At 37.9% G+C, this 19,041-nt stretch overlaps 1 protein-coding gene across 1 annotated transcript; it reads left to right on the top strand.

Moving 5' to 3' along the window:
* Positions 1-328: 328 nt before the first annotated feature.
* On the top strand, positions 329-11,633 carry LOC134377094 (uncharacterized). The gene is made up of 4 exons (XM_063095708.1): positions 329-535; positions 918-982; positions 1,412-1,599; positions 10,246-11,633. The coding sequence occupies exons 1-4, from the start codon at positions 530-532 to the stop codon at positions 10,260-10,262; spliced, it is 276 nt and encodes a 91-aa protein (XP_062951778.1). The 5' UTR covers positions 329-529; the 3' UTR covers positions 10,263-11,633.
* The last annotated feature ends 7,408 nt before the right edge of the window (positions 11,634-19,041 follow it).

The following is a 19,041-nucleotide window of genomic DNA, read 5'->3' as shown; positions in this document are numbered from 1 at the left end:
TGATTAGAAGGGGATATCGATTCCTTATTCTGCCAGAGACTTAAGCAGGCATGCGAGGAATCTGCACCATGGTTGGCAAAAGGAGACCGTTGCCTCCTGTAACCAGACACTCGGGCTTTCCAGGAGCCTAGGGAGAGAGCCGAGAAGAAAGGGGGCAGTGTGGTCTAGGAAAATTCAACTCGTCGCTGATTTGTGCCTGGTGCTCGCTGTCCGTCAGCAGCCTCCCTTACAATCTTTTTTCCTCTCTCTCCCTTTTTTTCCCCCTTGCCTTCTTCTTCACTGAAGCCTAGGGGAGCCAGTAAAGATTAAATGTGCTTTCTCAAAGGCAGCCACTTCATGCTGCTATGTCGAAAGGGCCATTATTATTATTATTTCTAATAGTAAAAGGGAAAGGGAGAGAGGTTGAGAGAGAGAGAGAAGCTAGGTATGATGATGACGGACTAGCCTTTCTGAGAGGAAAAGGAAAGGGGAAGGGAGAGAAAAAGGAGAGACCCTGAGCTGAACGAAGGATTGTGCCTGAGAAGAACCTATGGAGGTGAGAAAAAAAGTTGTCTTGAAGGTCGTGGGGGGTGGGGGGTGGGGAGGGTGCCAAACAGACCCAGAACAGAGGGAGAAGAAACATAATTTAGCTGTCTTGCTGGCATGATTCTATTTTTAAAGGGGGGAAGGGAAGAGCCTGGGGCTCTAACTGTTTTGAGTTGCATATGGAAACATATAAAAAATATTTAGCATTTTTCCTGAGTGCTTGAGGCCCCCTCCAGTGTCTTCCTGGCTGCTTTGTCATGCTCTGACTAGCCAGCCATTTACCTTGCTCAGGCTTGGAATAAAAGAAGAAAAAGAAAAGAAAAGAGAGAAAGAAAGGAGAGAAGAAAAATTGCAAAAAGCGTCATCTTCCCATTCCCTGGCCCTCCCTTTAGTTTCATTTTTGGAGGCGGCGCAGGAAAGCTCAGCTTCCAGTCCGATGGGGAGAAGCGACGATCAGGTACAGAACCAGTGGCTGTCTGCGAAGATGGAGGGGAACTGGGCTTCGGATTCCTCTGAAATCGCGGCCAAAGGCTTCAGAGGATCCGCAGCGGGAGGTGCGGGGAGAATGCGTCTCCCCAGCGCCCACCCACCCCTTCCCACTTCGCGACTCCCAAATGACAGCCTGCTGCTATCTCCTGGTGACTTGGCCTTGGCTGCAGCCAAGCAGCTGATGCAGAGAAGGGCTTCGTTTGCAGGACTGGCCAAGTGCACACTAAAGAAAGAAGGAAGAAATTTTTTAAAAAGCAGCTCTGAGGAGGTTTCTCACTTTTTGTTCTTTAAAAAAAAAAAAAAAAAAAAAATTAAGTGACTATTTTCCAAATTTGATTAGTCCCCAGCCCCTCCCTCCACTCCCACCCAACTGCCCTTTTTTTTTCTCTCGTCAAAGCATAAACGACAGAGTTACAGTCTCTAGATCTGGTGTATCGCTTCCTGCCCCCGCCTCCCCTCCCCGCCCCGGTTCTGCGTCCTCTGTTGAAACACCTCGCCCAGCCCCGCGCCCTGCGAGCTCGCAGTCCCCCCCCTCGCTCGGATGCTGCTCCGGGAGGCCGTGCGGCCCGGCTCCACGTCCAACGGGTGAGTTCCAAACGCTCTTCGTATTTAAGCGTTCACAGCCTCCAGATCCTACCTCTTGGTTTTCTCCTCCTAAAAACTTGATTTCTATGATTTTGCATGCGGCATGCTTGCCCTGGGGGAAAGAGATGCCTCATATTTTCTTTTCAGTCATTTGTGCTCCTCGTGAATTAAAGCTTTGAAGAGACATTCAATCCTTCTTGTAGACCATGGTTTTAAAAACATGGGCATTTCAGGGTCTATTGATGTTATTTTCCATTTTAGTCAATTATTCTGATCAGAGCTTGAAAAGAGTTTTCTCTGATATATTCGCGATTGTATGGTCAGGTATGTATATGCGCCCCCAGATGTTTCGTATGCGTGTGTGTGTGTGTGTGTGTGTGTGTCTCATACTGAAATGGAATCTAAATTTGGGGAACGAAGGGAGCTTAGAGAGTGAGGAATTAGCGTTCCACCTGTTTGTTGCGTTTCAGTCACGAACCTCGAACAGATATTGCCTGTCATTCTTGTTTTGCTTTGTTTTGTCTCGAGAAAGAGAAAATCGTTGCGCTCCTCTCAGTCCCTGAGACCCTAACTTGTGATGTTTACCGTTTAAATCCACGGGTTAGGCTCTTGGGAGCTGCGAGTCGTGCCTTTGCATCCTGGAAATTTGGTGAAACTTTTTTTCTTTAAAGTAAAAACAAAGGAAGAGAAAGTTTGTCTGAAGTGATTGAGTATACCCTGAGGTTTTCATTGTTAGGTGGGATCAGGTGACCAGAGAGTGGCAACTCCTGGGTTTCTGTTAAAGTAGGTATATATGCTGTTATCACAGCGCCTTGGCTGCTATGTATATGTCTGCATATTATTGATGCCTGAGGCTTGTGGAACTCATCTACACGGTCTATTCCTTGAGAGCAACACGCAGTACTATCCGAGCGTAACAAGAACAGCTCAGTACCTGGTGCTTGACCTCAGTATATCTCAGCTGAAGTCCCAGCATGCCCCATGCCTCCAACTTTTAAACTCAACAGTTAATCTTAAAATTGTACCCAATTAAAATGGGCAGGGGAATATATCATATCATATATTCAGTGTCCACACATGTGTATCATATATGGCTAGACAGGAACACACAAACATATAGGGGCAAACAAATAGTTTGGGCTAAAATATTAATAGGTTGAATATTCTACTCTTGCTATTCTACACAAAGGAAGAAATTTATAGTATTATGAAGACTAAATTTGTATTACTTTGCAAGATTTTTTTAAAAAGAAAATAAAAGGAGGGATATCACTTCCTTTTTTGGTATTTTTTAAAAATGTTATATTCGAATTTAAAAGTAAGAGGGATTGGAAATATATTTTCTAAACATATAAAATACACGAAATAATAACAGCACACACACACAATTATTGTATTCTTTAGGAATAATCAATGCTTATTATTCTTCATTTAAAAACTGGAAAAAAAATTAAATTCAATCAAACAAAGTTATTTGTAACACCAAACTGTACATCTAAAATTATCCTCGCTGAAGGTAATTATTAGCATTACCTAGTTTGTCGTCTTCTGGAGCTTTAACTTTTTATAACAGAATAATTTTAGTGATTTAGGCCTGTCTCATAGTTGGGGAAGAAAAACAGTAACTTACCTTTCCTTTGTTGTGAAAAATTCCAGTGTACAATTTCATTTAAACAAATTTAGTATTCTTGGGCGAACATTTCTCTTCTACTTTTGGAAAATACCTAAATCAGCCCTGACTTGAAATGCTTTCTTCTTCTAAAGACTTTATATTGGTTGTAACCCCGTTTTATACATGTAGTTGAAGGTTAAGGAAACTGTTCTTTTCCTGTTGTTGTTTTGTTTTTAAGTGTTTATTACAATTTTAGTCATTGATTCCAAATCGCAGTCAAGAAACCATTTTGTATCAGAAAACTGAACCAAGAAGATGACCTGTGCAGTGATGGCACAGTCTTTTGTTGAAACCTCTTGTGTAGTTGTAATATTTAAATATTATTTCCAGCCTCTGATAGTCTGAATGTGCTTCAAAGAAAAGAGTAATTGAATTTTCAAGTCACCTTTAGTTTTAGAAAATAGATTAATGATTTTCCCCATCTTAGCTGGTGTGTATGCATAAGTATTTGGAAATTATGGCAAGACATCTACTTAACTCACAGATATATATTGCCACATGATTCATATCAAATATTTGCAAAACCTGTGGTGAGTTTCAAAGTCAAAATATATCTGCAGTTTATTATATGAAAATGTGTGCATGGATCGAGAAAAACATGCTAGATGTGATTCTTCTGTGATTTTTAAATGATAACAGCATAGTAATTTAATACAAGTATTTCACTTTGCATTCCAAGGCACTCTTTTGGTTTTTTACATGTTTTCAAGTGGATTGCTCATGTTCCGAGGTTGCTATCATACAAGTGATCACCCAGGCTTTTAGAAGAGCATAACGACACACAGATTTTATATTTCAGGAGGCAACCGCTTCAGTGCAAGGGCAGGTTTCTCAACACCCCTTCTTCCTCACCGAGCCCATCAGTGAAGTTCAGTGAAATGAATAACATAATTGGTGGTTGGTTCAATCACTACCAGTCTAGACTAGCCCAGACGCATCAATTAGAGGGGGCTGTCTTTTAAAGGGAGAGTGCAACCGAAACAAGCAGGGCATTATTGATACCGATCTTTAAAAGTGCAAATCCAGCTTGGCAGATAAAAAAAAAAAAATAAGGCGGGGAATTGGGGTGGGAGTGCGTTGCGGGAAGAAAAGAGAAAGAAGTGAACTGAAGCTTTCGGACACAGAAGGACAGGAAGCTTGAGAGAAAAGGAGGGTATAATGAGTGAAAGGCGATGCAGCACCTCCTTGGAACACAGTTGCAATTCAGTTCACAGGGCACACTGCTTCACCGTATTTTTAACTAGATTTCCCCCACCTCCTTTTATTAATTCCTTTTTTGCCTCTGTTTCCAAAGAAATGCCAGCTCAAAACCAGTGCAGTTGGAAATTTAACAGCTCTAAGAAGCTCTAGTGAAAATAAAGCCAAGTCGTACAAGCCAGCCAAAACTCCTTTTGCAACATTTTTCCCCCAAAGATGTTTGTTTTCAAGTCTCTAATACCACCTTTTTAAAAAATTAAGTGTACTAATGAACGGTACTCATTTTAAGTCTAGCACCTGGGAACTCATTTTATGGCCAAGACACCTTTAGCAAAGAGCTCATGGTTTTCCGTTGAATACAGTAAGATTATGAAGAATGTAACAAAAGGCTTTGGTAATTTGGTAGGGAATTTTTTGATGAGGAAAAAAAAAAAAAGACAAATGATTTAGAAAGTGTTAGGAACACATCAAGCCCCAGGGAAAGAAAATGTTTGATTGGTATTAATTAAAACACTGCTAATATATTCTAATAAAATCAGATTTAACATTCTAAACTAATCCGCCTGCTATGTCAAAGGAAAAAAGTATTATCTTATTTGCATCTCTGCAATCCAAATGCATTTGCTCATTCAGCAGAATTAATTTTTATCACCAGCCTGTTTAATCTCCTCACAGATTTATCAAACTTATTCTTTCAAATTAAAAAAGCTCAGGGTGGGCAACCCATGGAAGGTATTGGGAAGATAGTGACTGTATCTGGTTTTATATTTTACGATATTCTTTTCTCGTCATTGGCTATAATGGGGTGTGGAGGAACACGGTGAGACTGCAGCGAGAATGATGAATGGTTAATTTTTCCTCTTTCTCTTCTTTTACCTGCCAGGTTTTTTATGAATTTCAGTTGCCAAATTATACAAGTGGCATTTATTTACGTGACTGGTGTCGGTCTGTTGATTAATATCTAATTTTTTTCTAATTTCAGAATCTATTTTATTGTAAATTCCTAATGCAAAAGGCTCTTAAGCCAGAATCCAATCACCTTTTCTCAGTTATTTTCAAATATAGTCCTCCAAAGAGAAAGTGGGGAAAAGAATGTAAAATTCTATCCGCTAAGAACTGAGTTCTTTGTTCTCTTTTTAAGTTAAAATTTCTGCAGAAAAATCTCATTTTTATGAAGCAGTGAGTTTTATGCTCTTTATTGTTAAACTCTCACAACTGATAAAATTATCTCAAAATGACATCACAACCAAAATGTTTCATCTCTCATGAGTCTACCATGACTATGATATCATATGTAAACATGTACTTAACACAAAAAGTGAACGGGCCATAAATACTGAGGACCATATTTATGTGTTTCCAAAGTGAGGAATTGTGCATGATACCAAGGAGAGGTAAACTACTGACTAAGCTACCGATGGTGTTGCCTTTTTACTCCATTGCCTTTTCAAGTCTTCAATGTAAAAGAGCAATCGCAGTTCCGTTTCACATGTATTGTTCTATAATCCAGGCAATAAATGCTAATTAGTAATGCTCAAGGATCCGACCATTCAGAGTAATTATCATAATTTACTTCTTCCTTGTTAAAGACATTCCTTGCTGATTAAAAAAAAAAAAAAATTAAATCGGCGTTTTACCCACTGCACCGCAGTGGAAATGCACTAGAGACATGTTCCAGGTACAGTAATATCGTTGTGGCTGCATTCGAAGTCACCGACATGTGCCTCTTAGCTTATTCCAAATGGAATTGCAGCTTCATTTCTAAAAAGAAATTCATGTAAATGCATAAAGTTTTGCGCGTGCACCAGGCATGTATGATTTTATTTTACAAACCCCAAGGCTCCTCCTTCCCAGCCCACCCCTTTCTAAAACCACTTACTGAGCAGAACAAAGGAAACTGCTAACTATAGAGGCATCATTAAGTGTGAACAGCAACAGCATGATAAAGTATGTGATATGACAACATATTTCATTGCACAAAAGTGCAGATAATTACATAATTCAATAGTAACCCTGACTAATTAGCAGAAAGATCTTTAAGGAGGAATCAAGAAAATGGATCCAATCAACTTGAATAATATGCTTCATTCTCCAAGATCACAAATATATTTTGGTTATTTGATGATTGATTGATTCATACAGAAAGATGAGGTCAAAAGCCTATTTCTCAAAGCAGCGCTTTGATCTGGGGTACTCTTTAGGACAAATTAATCATATGTTTTAGAAGAGAAGAATTTAATGTAGGGCTTTCTGTTTTCAGTCAAAGGTATAATCTGCCATTCTATTACACAATTCTCTTCTATCAGTTGATCTAAAAAAGCGTCAGCCTTAGCTTTTCATATCATTGCCTCAGAATGTATATGTAGATCTCCCCACATTTTCTAATGAGGCTCATGTTTAAGTTTGTTTCTTATTGCTGGAAGCAAATAAGTATCATGTGTACGGAAAGAACGAAATAAATAACTGTGCTGAATATTATATATAGTGGAGCCTGCCCCCCTTCCTTATCAAGGTAATATTCCCAGTGTTCATTGTTCATTGGTCCTTTAAGAGAGAGCTTCAGCTTTTACTTGAGGGTTGTAAGCACATTAGAGGAATAATTCCCTTTGGATACTATACAGAAGGAGCCACCTGCAAAATGTTGATGCTGTTATTGAAGTCTCAAGTGGAATCAGCTTTCAAAAAATTAGATATTAGATACATCCGATATAATTTGCAATGTGTAATTATACTAATGTGCATATAGTTGTGTGTTGCTTTACATGTTGCCTACTTGAGTTCCACGCCCCACCCCCCTTGGGCATATCTCATCATTTGAAATGGCTACTAAGTAGTATGTTTTTAAAATCAGCTTACTTTTTAAAAATTCCTTGCTAATTAATATGAGAATAAAAGGACTCTACAGTCTGTGTTCTATGCAAGAATAAATGTTTGTGACCTAGATGTTGGAAAAAATTAGTAATTTCTAAAAGGGTTATCATTGTGGACACTTACGTTATTTGTAAAATATTTGCTAATCTTTACTGATTTAGTCTTCATTCTGACCTTGGACAACTTGAAGTAATGGAGAATATTAGAATAGTAAATCTTATTCACAAGAAATTCATTTCCTTTGTTGGAATAATGGGATAAAATGCCAGGGAAATGGCCTTGGGCGGAGATAATAATTTTGACTTAATCAAAGTAATCAAAACAATAATAAACAACTGAAAAAAAATTTTCCCTCCATTGTGCATGGTGCATGATGAATACTGAAACTCTGCCTTAGGTCATTTATGCACAAACATCAACTTCCCTTTTGGTTTCTCGACATGATGCCAGAGATCTACTGATGGCCCCACTGAAGAGCCCCTCCAAGGAGCTGATTCCTGAAGATCTAGCTATTAAGGAAAACCCAGGCAGAGCAACAGCAACTTGGTTGATCAGCCTGGCACTTGGCACTTATGCGCTCAGTAGGTGAAGATGCTCTCAATGCAAATTTGGAGAATCATTACCATCAGATCACAGAGGGACCCTGAGCAAGGCGATACAAGGGTCCCGATTTATGCTTATGTGTTTGGGAGATAAAAAGAGTTCCAAGAGAGTCTCATGTTAAGATGATTCAAGATATTACTCATTCAAATTAAGTAGGCATGGGACTCAAAGAAAGCTGATTTGTAAAACATTTGACTCATAATAGACAACTAGAATATGGTCGTCCACATATTTATACTATTTATTCCTCAAAATTCATTTTAACAATGGAGTCCATTTTGTGTGGGGTATCTCTATGCAACTCCAAAGCAATACATTGGTTCACTTTTCACCTGCTCATGTATTTAAAGACTTTTCATTACTAGCTATCCAAAGGAGTCATAAAACTTGTGTGAAGCATCCTTTCTTAATGCAATAACATTTTAATTTATTCAAAAATGAGTCTTACACATGTGTATCTAGAGCTTAGCACCTCTGTGAATGTCCACACAATAATAAATTCTAAAATCTGTTAGATGTGTGTGTAAGTACTCGTCCAGGATCAGTTATTGCCTGCTTAATTAGAACAGAAAAATACCTTTTAACAATATTTAACACTAAGTTCTTTTACAGGTTTTACAAAATATATGTATTATACCTGCCATCTAGAGAAGCAACATCCTCAGTTTATCCAAAGTGTTTAGGGCAGAAAGCAGTGATACGTCATAGATATCCCTTTTTCTATGCCCAACTCATTATGCAACTTCATTGTGTGAGCATAATGAAGAGGCTGACAATAAAGGCTTTAGTTCAGTTAAAATCCACCTGCAAAGTATATTTCATTCATACCACCTTTGTAAAATAAAAAAGAGAAACATTAATATAACTCTTCTCAAATATCCTTATCTGTAAAATGAGTGGGTTGGATTCGTTGGGCTCTATAGTCTTTACAGCTCTAAGAATTTTTGAAGCTATTCTAAAGTGTGGAAGCATAGCAACAACTGCAGGACCCCCAAATCCGGAGTCTATCTGGAGTACCAGCAGTTGCTCTTCAAAGTTATATTTGATTCCACCTCCAGGTTCTGTATGTACTAACATATTTTGCATTGGTTCTAAAACAGTAAAAACTGGAGTTCATTTTCAGGAAGGGGCAGTGACAGAAAGGAGCAACAGCTGAAGAAGGAAAAAAACTACACAGTAGGAGAAGCACATTCTTGATCTGAGTTCTAAGCCCATCTCCCTCAACGTTAACGTAGAAGAAACCCAGAAAAGCACCCGCCTTTCTATTTGAAGACCACATTCTTTAGTCATTCTGCCTTCGTTTAATTTCTTGCAGCATGGTTTGCTTTTGCTGTTGGGTTGACGCCTTTGAGTTTCATGTTTCCCTTTACACTCGATTCACTTGAATCATGCTAATATTCCCCTCAGAAGCCCGCAACAGTTACGTGAACACATCACACTTCCCACATTCAATTTTAACATGTTCAAAGCCACCTGGAAATTTCTCCGCCCCATTTTCTAAAACCACTCAGAATGTGCAATCTCTTCTCGAATTAAGCAAGCCTGCCTTCTGGCTCCCACGTCTTTGAGTACGCTGGCACCCTGCTTCGCCTCTGCATGCTCTGTCCCTCCGCCTGGTCTACAGTTCAGAGCCTTCTTGTTCTTTCTTTCCCTCTTTTTCTTTTTTCTTCCCTCCCTCTTTTTCTTCCTCTCCCTCTTCCTCTCTTTCTCTCTCTCCCCCCACCCCTTTCTCTCTCTGTTTCTTTCATTATTTTTTTTTTATTGAGTACCATTTGCCGTGTTCTGAGCCAGGTGCTGGCAATACAGAGACAAATACAAGACACTGACAATTAACACCTAACAGTTCTGGTGACTTCATTCACTCCTGCATTACTAAGCAGTTATGTACCCACAACTATTTTATTTTGCCTTTAGTCCTTCAATTCATTTGAATGTGTCCTCAATGTCCTGTGTTCTTTTGTTCTTTCCCTATGTGTCCTGAATCAGTAAGTTCCCAATTGGATAAACCTGAATCTTTCCTTACGTAGTATTTTCTCCCAGCACGAGAGAGTGGTGCGCTCTCATGCACTCAGGCAATGCCATTGCCTGGCTGCAAGTTGAGCAAGGTGAAAATGAATACAAAGCAACATTTTTCTAGAGATGCAGCATTTCACCTATAGTTAGGAAAATGTGGTCTCTGACGTTTCGTTACCTTTCTTTATTTTTATTAAAGAGTCAATGCGATAACTTTCTGTGACATGTTCTGTTATTTTTTTAGTTGTGTTGATGTTCCTTTCAGCTGATCCTATAGCCCCCTTTCTCAGGAATGTCTCCGCAGTGAAAAGACAGACTGCAGAGATTGCTATATTCATGGAACCGCAAGCCAACTATGAAGTTGCAACAAAGAAAGTGATCACCTGAAGACATCTCTCCTGCTAAGCAACACACTCAAAGGGTGCAGTTTCAGCCAGTAGAACTCTCAGAACAAGAGGCAATCTTTTCAAGAGACAGAAAAACTTAATAATGACCTCTAGATTTCTAATGAGCCAAGAACTTTCCCTTCCTCATGTGTATTCCTCTGTTTGTATTTAAATTCATGTGACATTTATTTTTTTCCTAGTACAGACATGCTTCTTAATGCCCTAGTTTTAAAATCTAAAATTGCACAAATATCTTAACATTTTAAGAAACAAAATTAATGCTATAAGAAGAATGATTTTTAGCCACACAAAGAGTTTGATCTCAACAGTGACCTAAAGAATAAAAAGTACTTTTGAAATAACAAAGAAGTCAGAGGCAATTGAAAGGATAAAGCAGTGGTAGAAACTCATACTGCAACATAGAAATACATTTTTTGACCCGACACTAACCAATCAACCACTGTTTTTATCAAGCAAGCTTTGTTCCCTGAGATATGGTCACTGTTTCTAAAGAGCTTAAATCTAGTATACAGAATTATGTGAACTTTTGAAAGATAAGTAATAGATCAGGTCAGTAGATGCTAAGAGCAAAAACAAAACAGAACAAAACAAGATGTAAACAATGAGCTCAGAGAGGTTCTCTGTAAGGTAGGTAAAATCAGCTTATTTAAGGAAGAAATTTCACAAAAGAGAAAAATATGAGATGAATCTTGAAGGATGCCAAAAGTTTAGATAAATGGGAAGAAGGAAAAAATAGGGTCCTTTAGGTGGATGTCCTAGAAAGCCATAGAGGAAGAAATCCACATGGTGAGTTTAGGCAATTATGAATACACACGTCTTTACCCCAGACGTTCAGTACCTCTCTGAATATATCTGGTAAAGACTTTGCACATACACCTCCCCTTTCCCACCCCAGCTGTCACCTAGAATTATAATCATATTCCTTTGCCATTAAAGCAAGTGATGATGATTGGTGATAATATGGACAATTTGTGATTTTTCTGTAAACCTAATAATAATCAGTATTTCCTGAGTTCTCACTATATATTGAGCATTTTGCATAATAACTCACTTAAGCCTCACAACAACTATGCAAGATGTATATTATTACTTCCATTTTACTGGCAAGAAAACTGAGGTTTAATGAGGCTAAGTGACTTGCCAAAGTGCCACATACAGTGTTCACATTCGGGATTGCAATTAGGAAGCTCGTGATCTAAAGCACTGTCATAATGTTGTGATCAGCGTCACAATGTTACCACGATTTTCTGTATTCCTTGATATTTTTCTGTGATGAACAAATAGCTATTTCATTTAATTATTACTTCAAACTTTTCAGTTTTCTGATTAAATTACACTGCAGTGATAGAATACATTTTTATTATAGAAATTTTTTAAAGTGAGAAATAAGGTTGTCAACATTTTAGGCATGCTTATTTCCAGACTTTGATGAGATTGTTCACTTTGGTCTGCATGAAATCTCAAATTCTTGAGAATAAAAAAAAAAGGCGAGGAAGGAGAGAGAGCTTAAGGCACCTATTGCAATATCCTTTGTTACAGATGACATAAATCTATAGCCCATACATTTAGAGTGAATAAAAGAAGATCACACATTTGGGTGTGGCAGAGCAAGAACCAGAAAACAGGTTCACCAGCGACTCTCCACCCTGCTTAAATGAAATATGAACTTGAATTTGATCAATGGCAGGATTCTATCTAGGTAACCAGGAAGCTTCATGCCTAGTGGACTGTTTCAGTTCTGCACTTCCCATCTTGATGTGAAAAATCACTATCTCTGAACCAACATCTTTAGATCCAGATATTGCCAGTGGTGCATACCCAAAGAACACATAATGGTCGAAGTTTTATGTATACAATGTCTTCAGTGATATTCTTAAGTTATTTGGAATTCTTAGTTCACCTACACAAATCAGATCTTCTAATGAGCATCTTCTTAACCGACTTTATGCACTGTATATATTTGTAAGTGCTTCTGCATGAATGTCTATACATGCCTGTTTCAATAGTATGTATGTTTTTTAAAAATATTAAGTCATTTGCTATTATAATCCTCACTTATTCGTATAACTAACTTAAGAGTACCTTGGCCATAAAAGGCTAGAACTAAGGAAATCTCACTGTCTTTTCCAGCCCCTTTGCATTTGATTGGCATTTAATAATGGTTAATAAAGTGGTCAGCTGGATAACATAAAGGTTCAAAATGCAGTTCTGTCTTGAAGTAGTCAGTTAAGCGGGATCCACCTATGCACCAACTTCTAAATGTGTGGAAGTCTCTGAATGTTCGACTGTTGTAAATTTCCGCTTAGGTATCTGGCAATGTCAGATTTAGATCTCTTTACAGCTCTGGTTGTCCTGTTTTCAGAATGATTGTTGACTGTATCTCTCACATAGTTCTCATTAAGTGAGCTCATAAATAAACAGGGTTGTTTAAAGAGTAGCCAAGCACAAAGTGTGACTTTGTTGACATTTTATAAGACTCTGTCATATGTCCCAAACCCCCAATAAAAGCAATATTGCATCAACTGTGCACTTGTGTTGATTTTTTAGAACAGCATGATCTCATAATTTGTTTGTTTTCTCTAGTATATATCAAAGCTAGTTTTAGGATCCACGAGGAGCAAATAATGTAATATGAAAGGAAAATTTAAATTTAAGGGACAATTTCTGAATGATTACATGTTACCTTTAAAAAAATGGCACTATCACCTACTGAAGACAGAAACCAAGGTGTGGTCCTTGTCTCTTCTCTTTCCACCTGCCATGGCCAATCACTCAGGTAATCCTTTCAACTTTACTCTGTGTTTTTCAAATATTTCTACTTCCCTCCCTCTCTGTGCTATTTTAGTAAAGACAACCCACATTTCTCACCTGCTGCATCATACTTCTAGTTTTTCCCTTCACACTACCAAGTAACAGCCAGCGGAATTCTCCTAAACCACAAATATGATCATATCATTCCATTATTTCAAACTCTTTACTGGCTTCCCATTGTGCTTGAGATGTCACAACACCTAACACCTTTTATATCCTGGATCCTGGCTCTAACCTTCTTCTCTGGATTCATCACATTTCTCTGTCTCTTTGCTTTTCTGAGCTCTAGCCATCCATGCTTGCCTTTTCTTAATCTTCCTTTATCTTCTGGGATTTCTCACACACTTAACCTTCTGCCTAGTACTCTCTCCGCTCCTCCTTCTAATCTCATCTAGAAGTCATTTCCTCTAGGAAGTCTTCACCCCAGCCCTCTACCAGCCTAGGACTGGCTTTCCCATCTAGGTGCTTTCATGGCATTCTGTGCTTGCCTCTTGTTAGCACTTATCACCCAATATTGTGATCATTTATGGATCCACCTCCTCTATTTGAATACGAGATTCTAGAGCTGCACTGTTCAATAAGGTAGCCACTTATCGTATGTGGCTATTTCAATTTAAATTAATTAATATTAAGTAAAGTTCCTCAATTGCACTGGCCACATCTCAAGTGCTCAATAGTCACATGCAATGGTAACCACCCTACTGAACAGCACAGATAGAGAACACTTCCATCATCGAGAAAATGCTATTGGACAATGCAGTCCTAGAAGATAAGTACTTGTTTTACTTTTCATTTCATCCTCTTTCCTTGTAGTCTTTCTTAACTGGGGTTTATCATCTGAACCACAGAGCACACAAACATAATTTGAATGACTATTTTCTCAATTCTTCCGTGGACGATATATAACGTATACTATATGAAAAGGAAAGAAGTTAGTTTATTACATGTAAAGATACCCAGAGATTAGGGTTCAATTCTAGCATAAAACTCCGGTTGACAAGGTCTACAATAGACTGTCATAGTGCTTGGCACAGTATATGTATTTCATAAACATCTGCTGAATGAATGACAGGTCTGGATACCTAGAGACATTTAGTTTTAATTATTTTCACCTAGGTGTAGAGTCATGTAAGGTGACATATCTGTAGATTCCAAAGGGCCCCTTCTCTAGAGGAAATGGTGATAGATGATTTTCTTACTTTCATCCCAAGGACAGGTGAATTGTATCACTGTGATAAGATTACTTATTTAACTTTCCCTCCATGTTTACACAGGCAAACAAATAAAGAAAATTGAGCTCTTCAGTGAATGAGATCAAAATGAAAATGATCAGAGTAAATACCAGATTTGATAAGCCCTATTTATTTTAGGGATTAGCCAAAGTTCACTAAAAATATTAATTTTTTATTGAGGACCTACTATGTGCCAGACACTTTGTTAGGGCCTGGGATTATAGGAGGTGATGGGATAGACACAATTCTTGCATTTACAGTGACAACATTAACATAATTATTTCAGTTCCTCCTGCATTGTACTCAAAGCGAGAATCCTCGACCTCAGCTGCACATTGTAACTACCTAGGGAGTTTAAAAAATACTGATACCTAGGTTCCTCCTCAAAAGATTCTGATTTAATTGGTGTAGAGTGTGGGCTGGTAATTGGAATTTTTTTAAAGCTCCCCTGGAGATTGGAATGTCAAGCCAAAGTTGAAAACTATTGACCTATGGGGACATAATCTTGGAATGAGCTCAGAAAACTAAGAGCTTTTGGTATTGAGAGTTGATAGCACATTAGAACCAAAATGAAGCTTTAAAAATCATCTGCCAACCATAGCTTTATATTATGTTTTATTCCTCAGAATATAAACCAATACTTAAGTCACTGAGTTGTCCAGGTCAAACAGTCAGTTTATGATGAGATGATACCTGACCTCAGGTTTCTGATTTTAACACAATACTCTTCTTTCCACACTAAACTGTCTCAGACCAATGGAAAATATAATTGTCTTCAAATCAAGAGACATATAACATCCACTGTGGTCATAATTTTTTAAAAGTAAGAACTGAATCTGGATCAATTTGACTCCCATATGCTCAAATATTTCTGCTAATCAAATGTGAGCACTATAGATTCTTTTTGTTAACATGCAACTTCTTTTTTGAAAGATATGCACTGTACATACATAAAACTGTAAAGAGGGAGATCAGTTCCCTGGGAATCCTAGCAGCATTCTTACAAATTCAAAACTCAATATACACATGTTGAACTCTACACATAACTAGGAAGGATATCTTACTTTTAAACCTGAATTACTCAATAGCAGAAATGGTAGTGGGAAGAGAAAATAAAAGGGTGCTCTGTGCTCCCGTGTTCTCTGTCCCTGCCCACCTTATTATATGACATTCCATTCAGTTTAACATTTTACAGTATAGGTAAAAATTGCCAGTCTCTCCCCATGAGAAAAGCTGACTTTGAAAAATACCTACTATAAAAAAAAAATGGGTACATCTCTTAGCTACCACCATGCCCCATTTTTAGATTCTACTCATAGATCAAGAGAATCCAGGTACTATTAAGTCATCTAGTCCACTCTTCTTCATCCACGTGAGACCACATAGAGAAAACGCGCCTTCCACTTTTTCAAGGCATCAGAATAAAACTAAAGTTCACATACTTCCCTCAAAGTGCATTTCAGTGTTTGAGAGTCTACACAGTTGGGAAATTCTTTCGTATTTCTATTCCAAATCCCTCACACTGTAGTTTAATCCCATTTTCTCTTGTTCCCTGTGGAGAGAAGGAACAGCTGGCTTCCATTCTCTCTAAACTCAATCTCTTCGTGTCCTTACAGACTCCTACCTCTCAGCTTTCTCTTCTCTGAAATAAATAATAACAGTTCCCATCAGGAAAATGTCTCTCTTGAATTGTGCAAATTCACTGCCATATCACATACATTCACGCTCATCACATAATGTTCAGAATTAAAACAAGCCAAAGCCAAGAGCAAAAAAAGCAAATGTATCATTGTTTTCATGAATGAAATTACAGATCCAGTAATAGACACAGAATAAATATCTGGGAATGATTATCTTCCAATAATGATGTGCCAAAATTATCATAATTTCTTTTAGAAAGTATAGACAATCTGTTGTTTTTGGAGAGGTGAATTTAAAATGAAATGATTAGGTTTTAATTTCCTTTATGCAAGTTTTCCCCACGCCCTGCAATGGAATATTCCATTCAGCATTCCACAGCAGGAGCCACCAATGCTTTGATAAAAATAGATACAGTATTGGAACATTCAGTCAATGGAGTAATCCAATTGTCTGAACATTCTTTTCTGCTTTGTCATTTACATTTTAATAAATCCCAGAACATGTCAAGCTGTATTCAGTTCTACCAAGTGTAGCTAACCACACGCAGTTATAAGATGCAGTGAGAGAATCATAGCACGCAGCTCCTATAATGCATCAACATTTGGTTTGTGTATATTTTTAGGTTCATACATTTTAAATAAGGATACTCTGAAAAATGAAAAATTGATATTTTACAAAATCTTTGCCATTATCACAATGCTGTTACTGTATTCAGCTTTCATAAGGGCAGCTGTGGGGAAGGGGTGTTCTATTTGATTCATCTAGGAATGCTGGCATCTGTTAACTCCAAGGACAATACTATATATAGCCAGCAAAAATGTGGAATGTTCGATTATCATCTTATGCCTATTTCTTTGCCAGTTTACTGTCCCTCCATTCAGGAGGCTCAAATAATCACATTTTAAAGTCAAAGCATTTGACATTCCATAATGACGAGATTTCAGGCAAGCCAGTCTTAGAAGATAGTGTGTGTGCGCATGCGTGAGTAATTATTATTAACCTGTAGGCATAATTTAATCCATGCATATATTGGCCACCAACTGTTTCAGCTCTTTGAGAGATTTGTTATCCTGGCTTGAAAGAGCCCACTGAATTTTTACAATGTGGTAGAGCTGTGATGAAGATGGAGTGAGCCTTAGCATGTTAGGGATCCCTAAATGGCAGGTATGTGCTTAGAGAGGAGGGTTGTCCAAGGATAAGACTATTCAGATTAGTCTCTACTAGTAAAAATCACAGGGAACACGAGGCTTAAACTTAGCTCTGGTTATGTGCTTTGTATGTGATTAGCTAAGTTGCTTAAGTAAGCCCATCAGAAAATTCCCACTTTAGGCTCTTCCTTTCAACTTTTTGAAGTTATCCCTTGGGATGGTAACTACCTAAAGACCAGGGTTACTTCCTATCATCAGGTAAATCTGATTAGTGTTAAACTTGTGATAAATTCAAGAGCTAAAATGAATCATAAAAATTAGTTTCTTTTTTTCTGGTGCTTAGAGAAGTTTAAATGACAGCCTCAACGATTGTGAGCAGGAGACATATCACTGTACAGGTACTGTGTTAGGAGAGTGATCTCATAGCTTACCAGTAGTGGATGGAGAAAACCAAAAATACAGTGGCATTGTAGTGCACGATCAAGGTCATCGGCATTTCTTGATTCCTTGGGTTTTCTCTCACTCTGCTCGCAGTGTGATAACTGGTAGATTTGGTGGAAAAATAGGACCCAGTCAATAGCAGAAGGTTTGCAGTATCTTGAAGACCTCTAGGGAAGGACCTCTACAACTTCCCCGTCCACTTAGAGTGCCATCAACACTTCACTTGCACTCATACAGTACTATGGTGATTGTAGAATAGTGGGTTGTGACTTCAGATGACACTCAATGAACTTGAGTTAATCAACTAATTATCTCAATCAACATTAGGGAGGATTTTGGGAGGTATGTCAGACAATGAAGATCAAAGGTCATATGTTGAAGGTTTCATTTTCAGGAATCAAACATCCCATATTACAGATCAAACTCTATTGATAACTATTTCCTTTGAAATGTCTGGATTTGTGTGGGCTCTTCTGTAAAATGACAGACACGGTGGTTGCTTTGCCTCTACTCGACAAAGATATTGAAAGTAAATATGGTTAAGGTTTTAAGTAGGCCCTTAAATTAAATGCCACTGGCTTTTCAAAACCCAGGTTAATTGAGAGGAGTAGGGATGCAGGTGTGATAAAAAATGGATGTTGTTTCAGATGTGCTTCAGATGTTTGCTTCAGCCAGATTTCCTTTTTAATTCTAGTTTCATAGACTTTCTATGATGAAGAAGCCACAAAGGTCATCTAGACCAATTTCCATCTTTTGCTTGAATTTTCTGTGCTAGTTTATAACAGACCACCTCCTTGATCAGTAATTTCATTTTTGGACAACTCAGAAGTTTTTAATACTTCTTCCTAACACTGAGTTACAAAGGCCTCTTCTGTTATTCCTTATTTCACCCTTCAGATGTATAGTATAAGTCCCCTGATCTCTTTTCTATTTGTCAGTCCTATAGATATGAGTATTTAAAGGAAGAAATCATCCTAACTAAGATATCTGATATATTGGATATTTCTCTCAAAGTCATCTTATTCACATGTCAGACTCAGACTTTCTCAGAGGAGATCATAAGAAACCTCGTCAAGTGACTTGTTGAAATTAGGATTCCAAATGTCACTCCCCCCAACTATCAGTCTAATACCTCTAAAGGAAAGAAGTGAAGTTAGTCTGGCATGGTTGGTTTTATTTGTTTGTTTGATGTGGTCTCATATTTACATTTTTTTTCTTACCAACCACTGATGCTAGAAAGCAGCCATTTAGATACATGATGAATGGCAAGGAAAAGTTGGTCTGGGATCAACATTTCACTTCAGGTAATCAAAAAAGGGAATATTTTATATGAGCATAATTGAGATCACTTTTGCACATATAAATGTGTTAAATAACTGGATTCTTCTCTTTCTTATTATCTCTTC

This window comes from Cynocephalus volans, chromosome 4, assembly GCF_027409185.1.
Source record: "Cynocephalus volans isolate mCynVol1 chromosome 4, mCynVol1.pri, whole genome shotgun sequence".
Taxonomy (NCBI): Eukaryota; Metazoa; Chordata; class Mammalia; order Dermoptera; family Cynocephalidae; genus Cynocephalus; species Cynocephalus volans.
Note: the sequence above shows the minus strand (reverse complement) of the source record. Positions and strands in the feature narration are given on the sequence as shown.

Bases quoted from the DNA above. Each gene is read 5' to 3' on its own strand.
- LOC134377094 (XM_063095708.1), top strand. The intron at 983-1,411 runs GTACAGAACCAG...CTCTCGTCAAAG, and splicing joins TGGGGAGAAGCGACGATCAG to CATAAACGACAGAGTTACAG.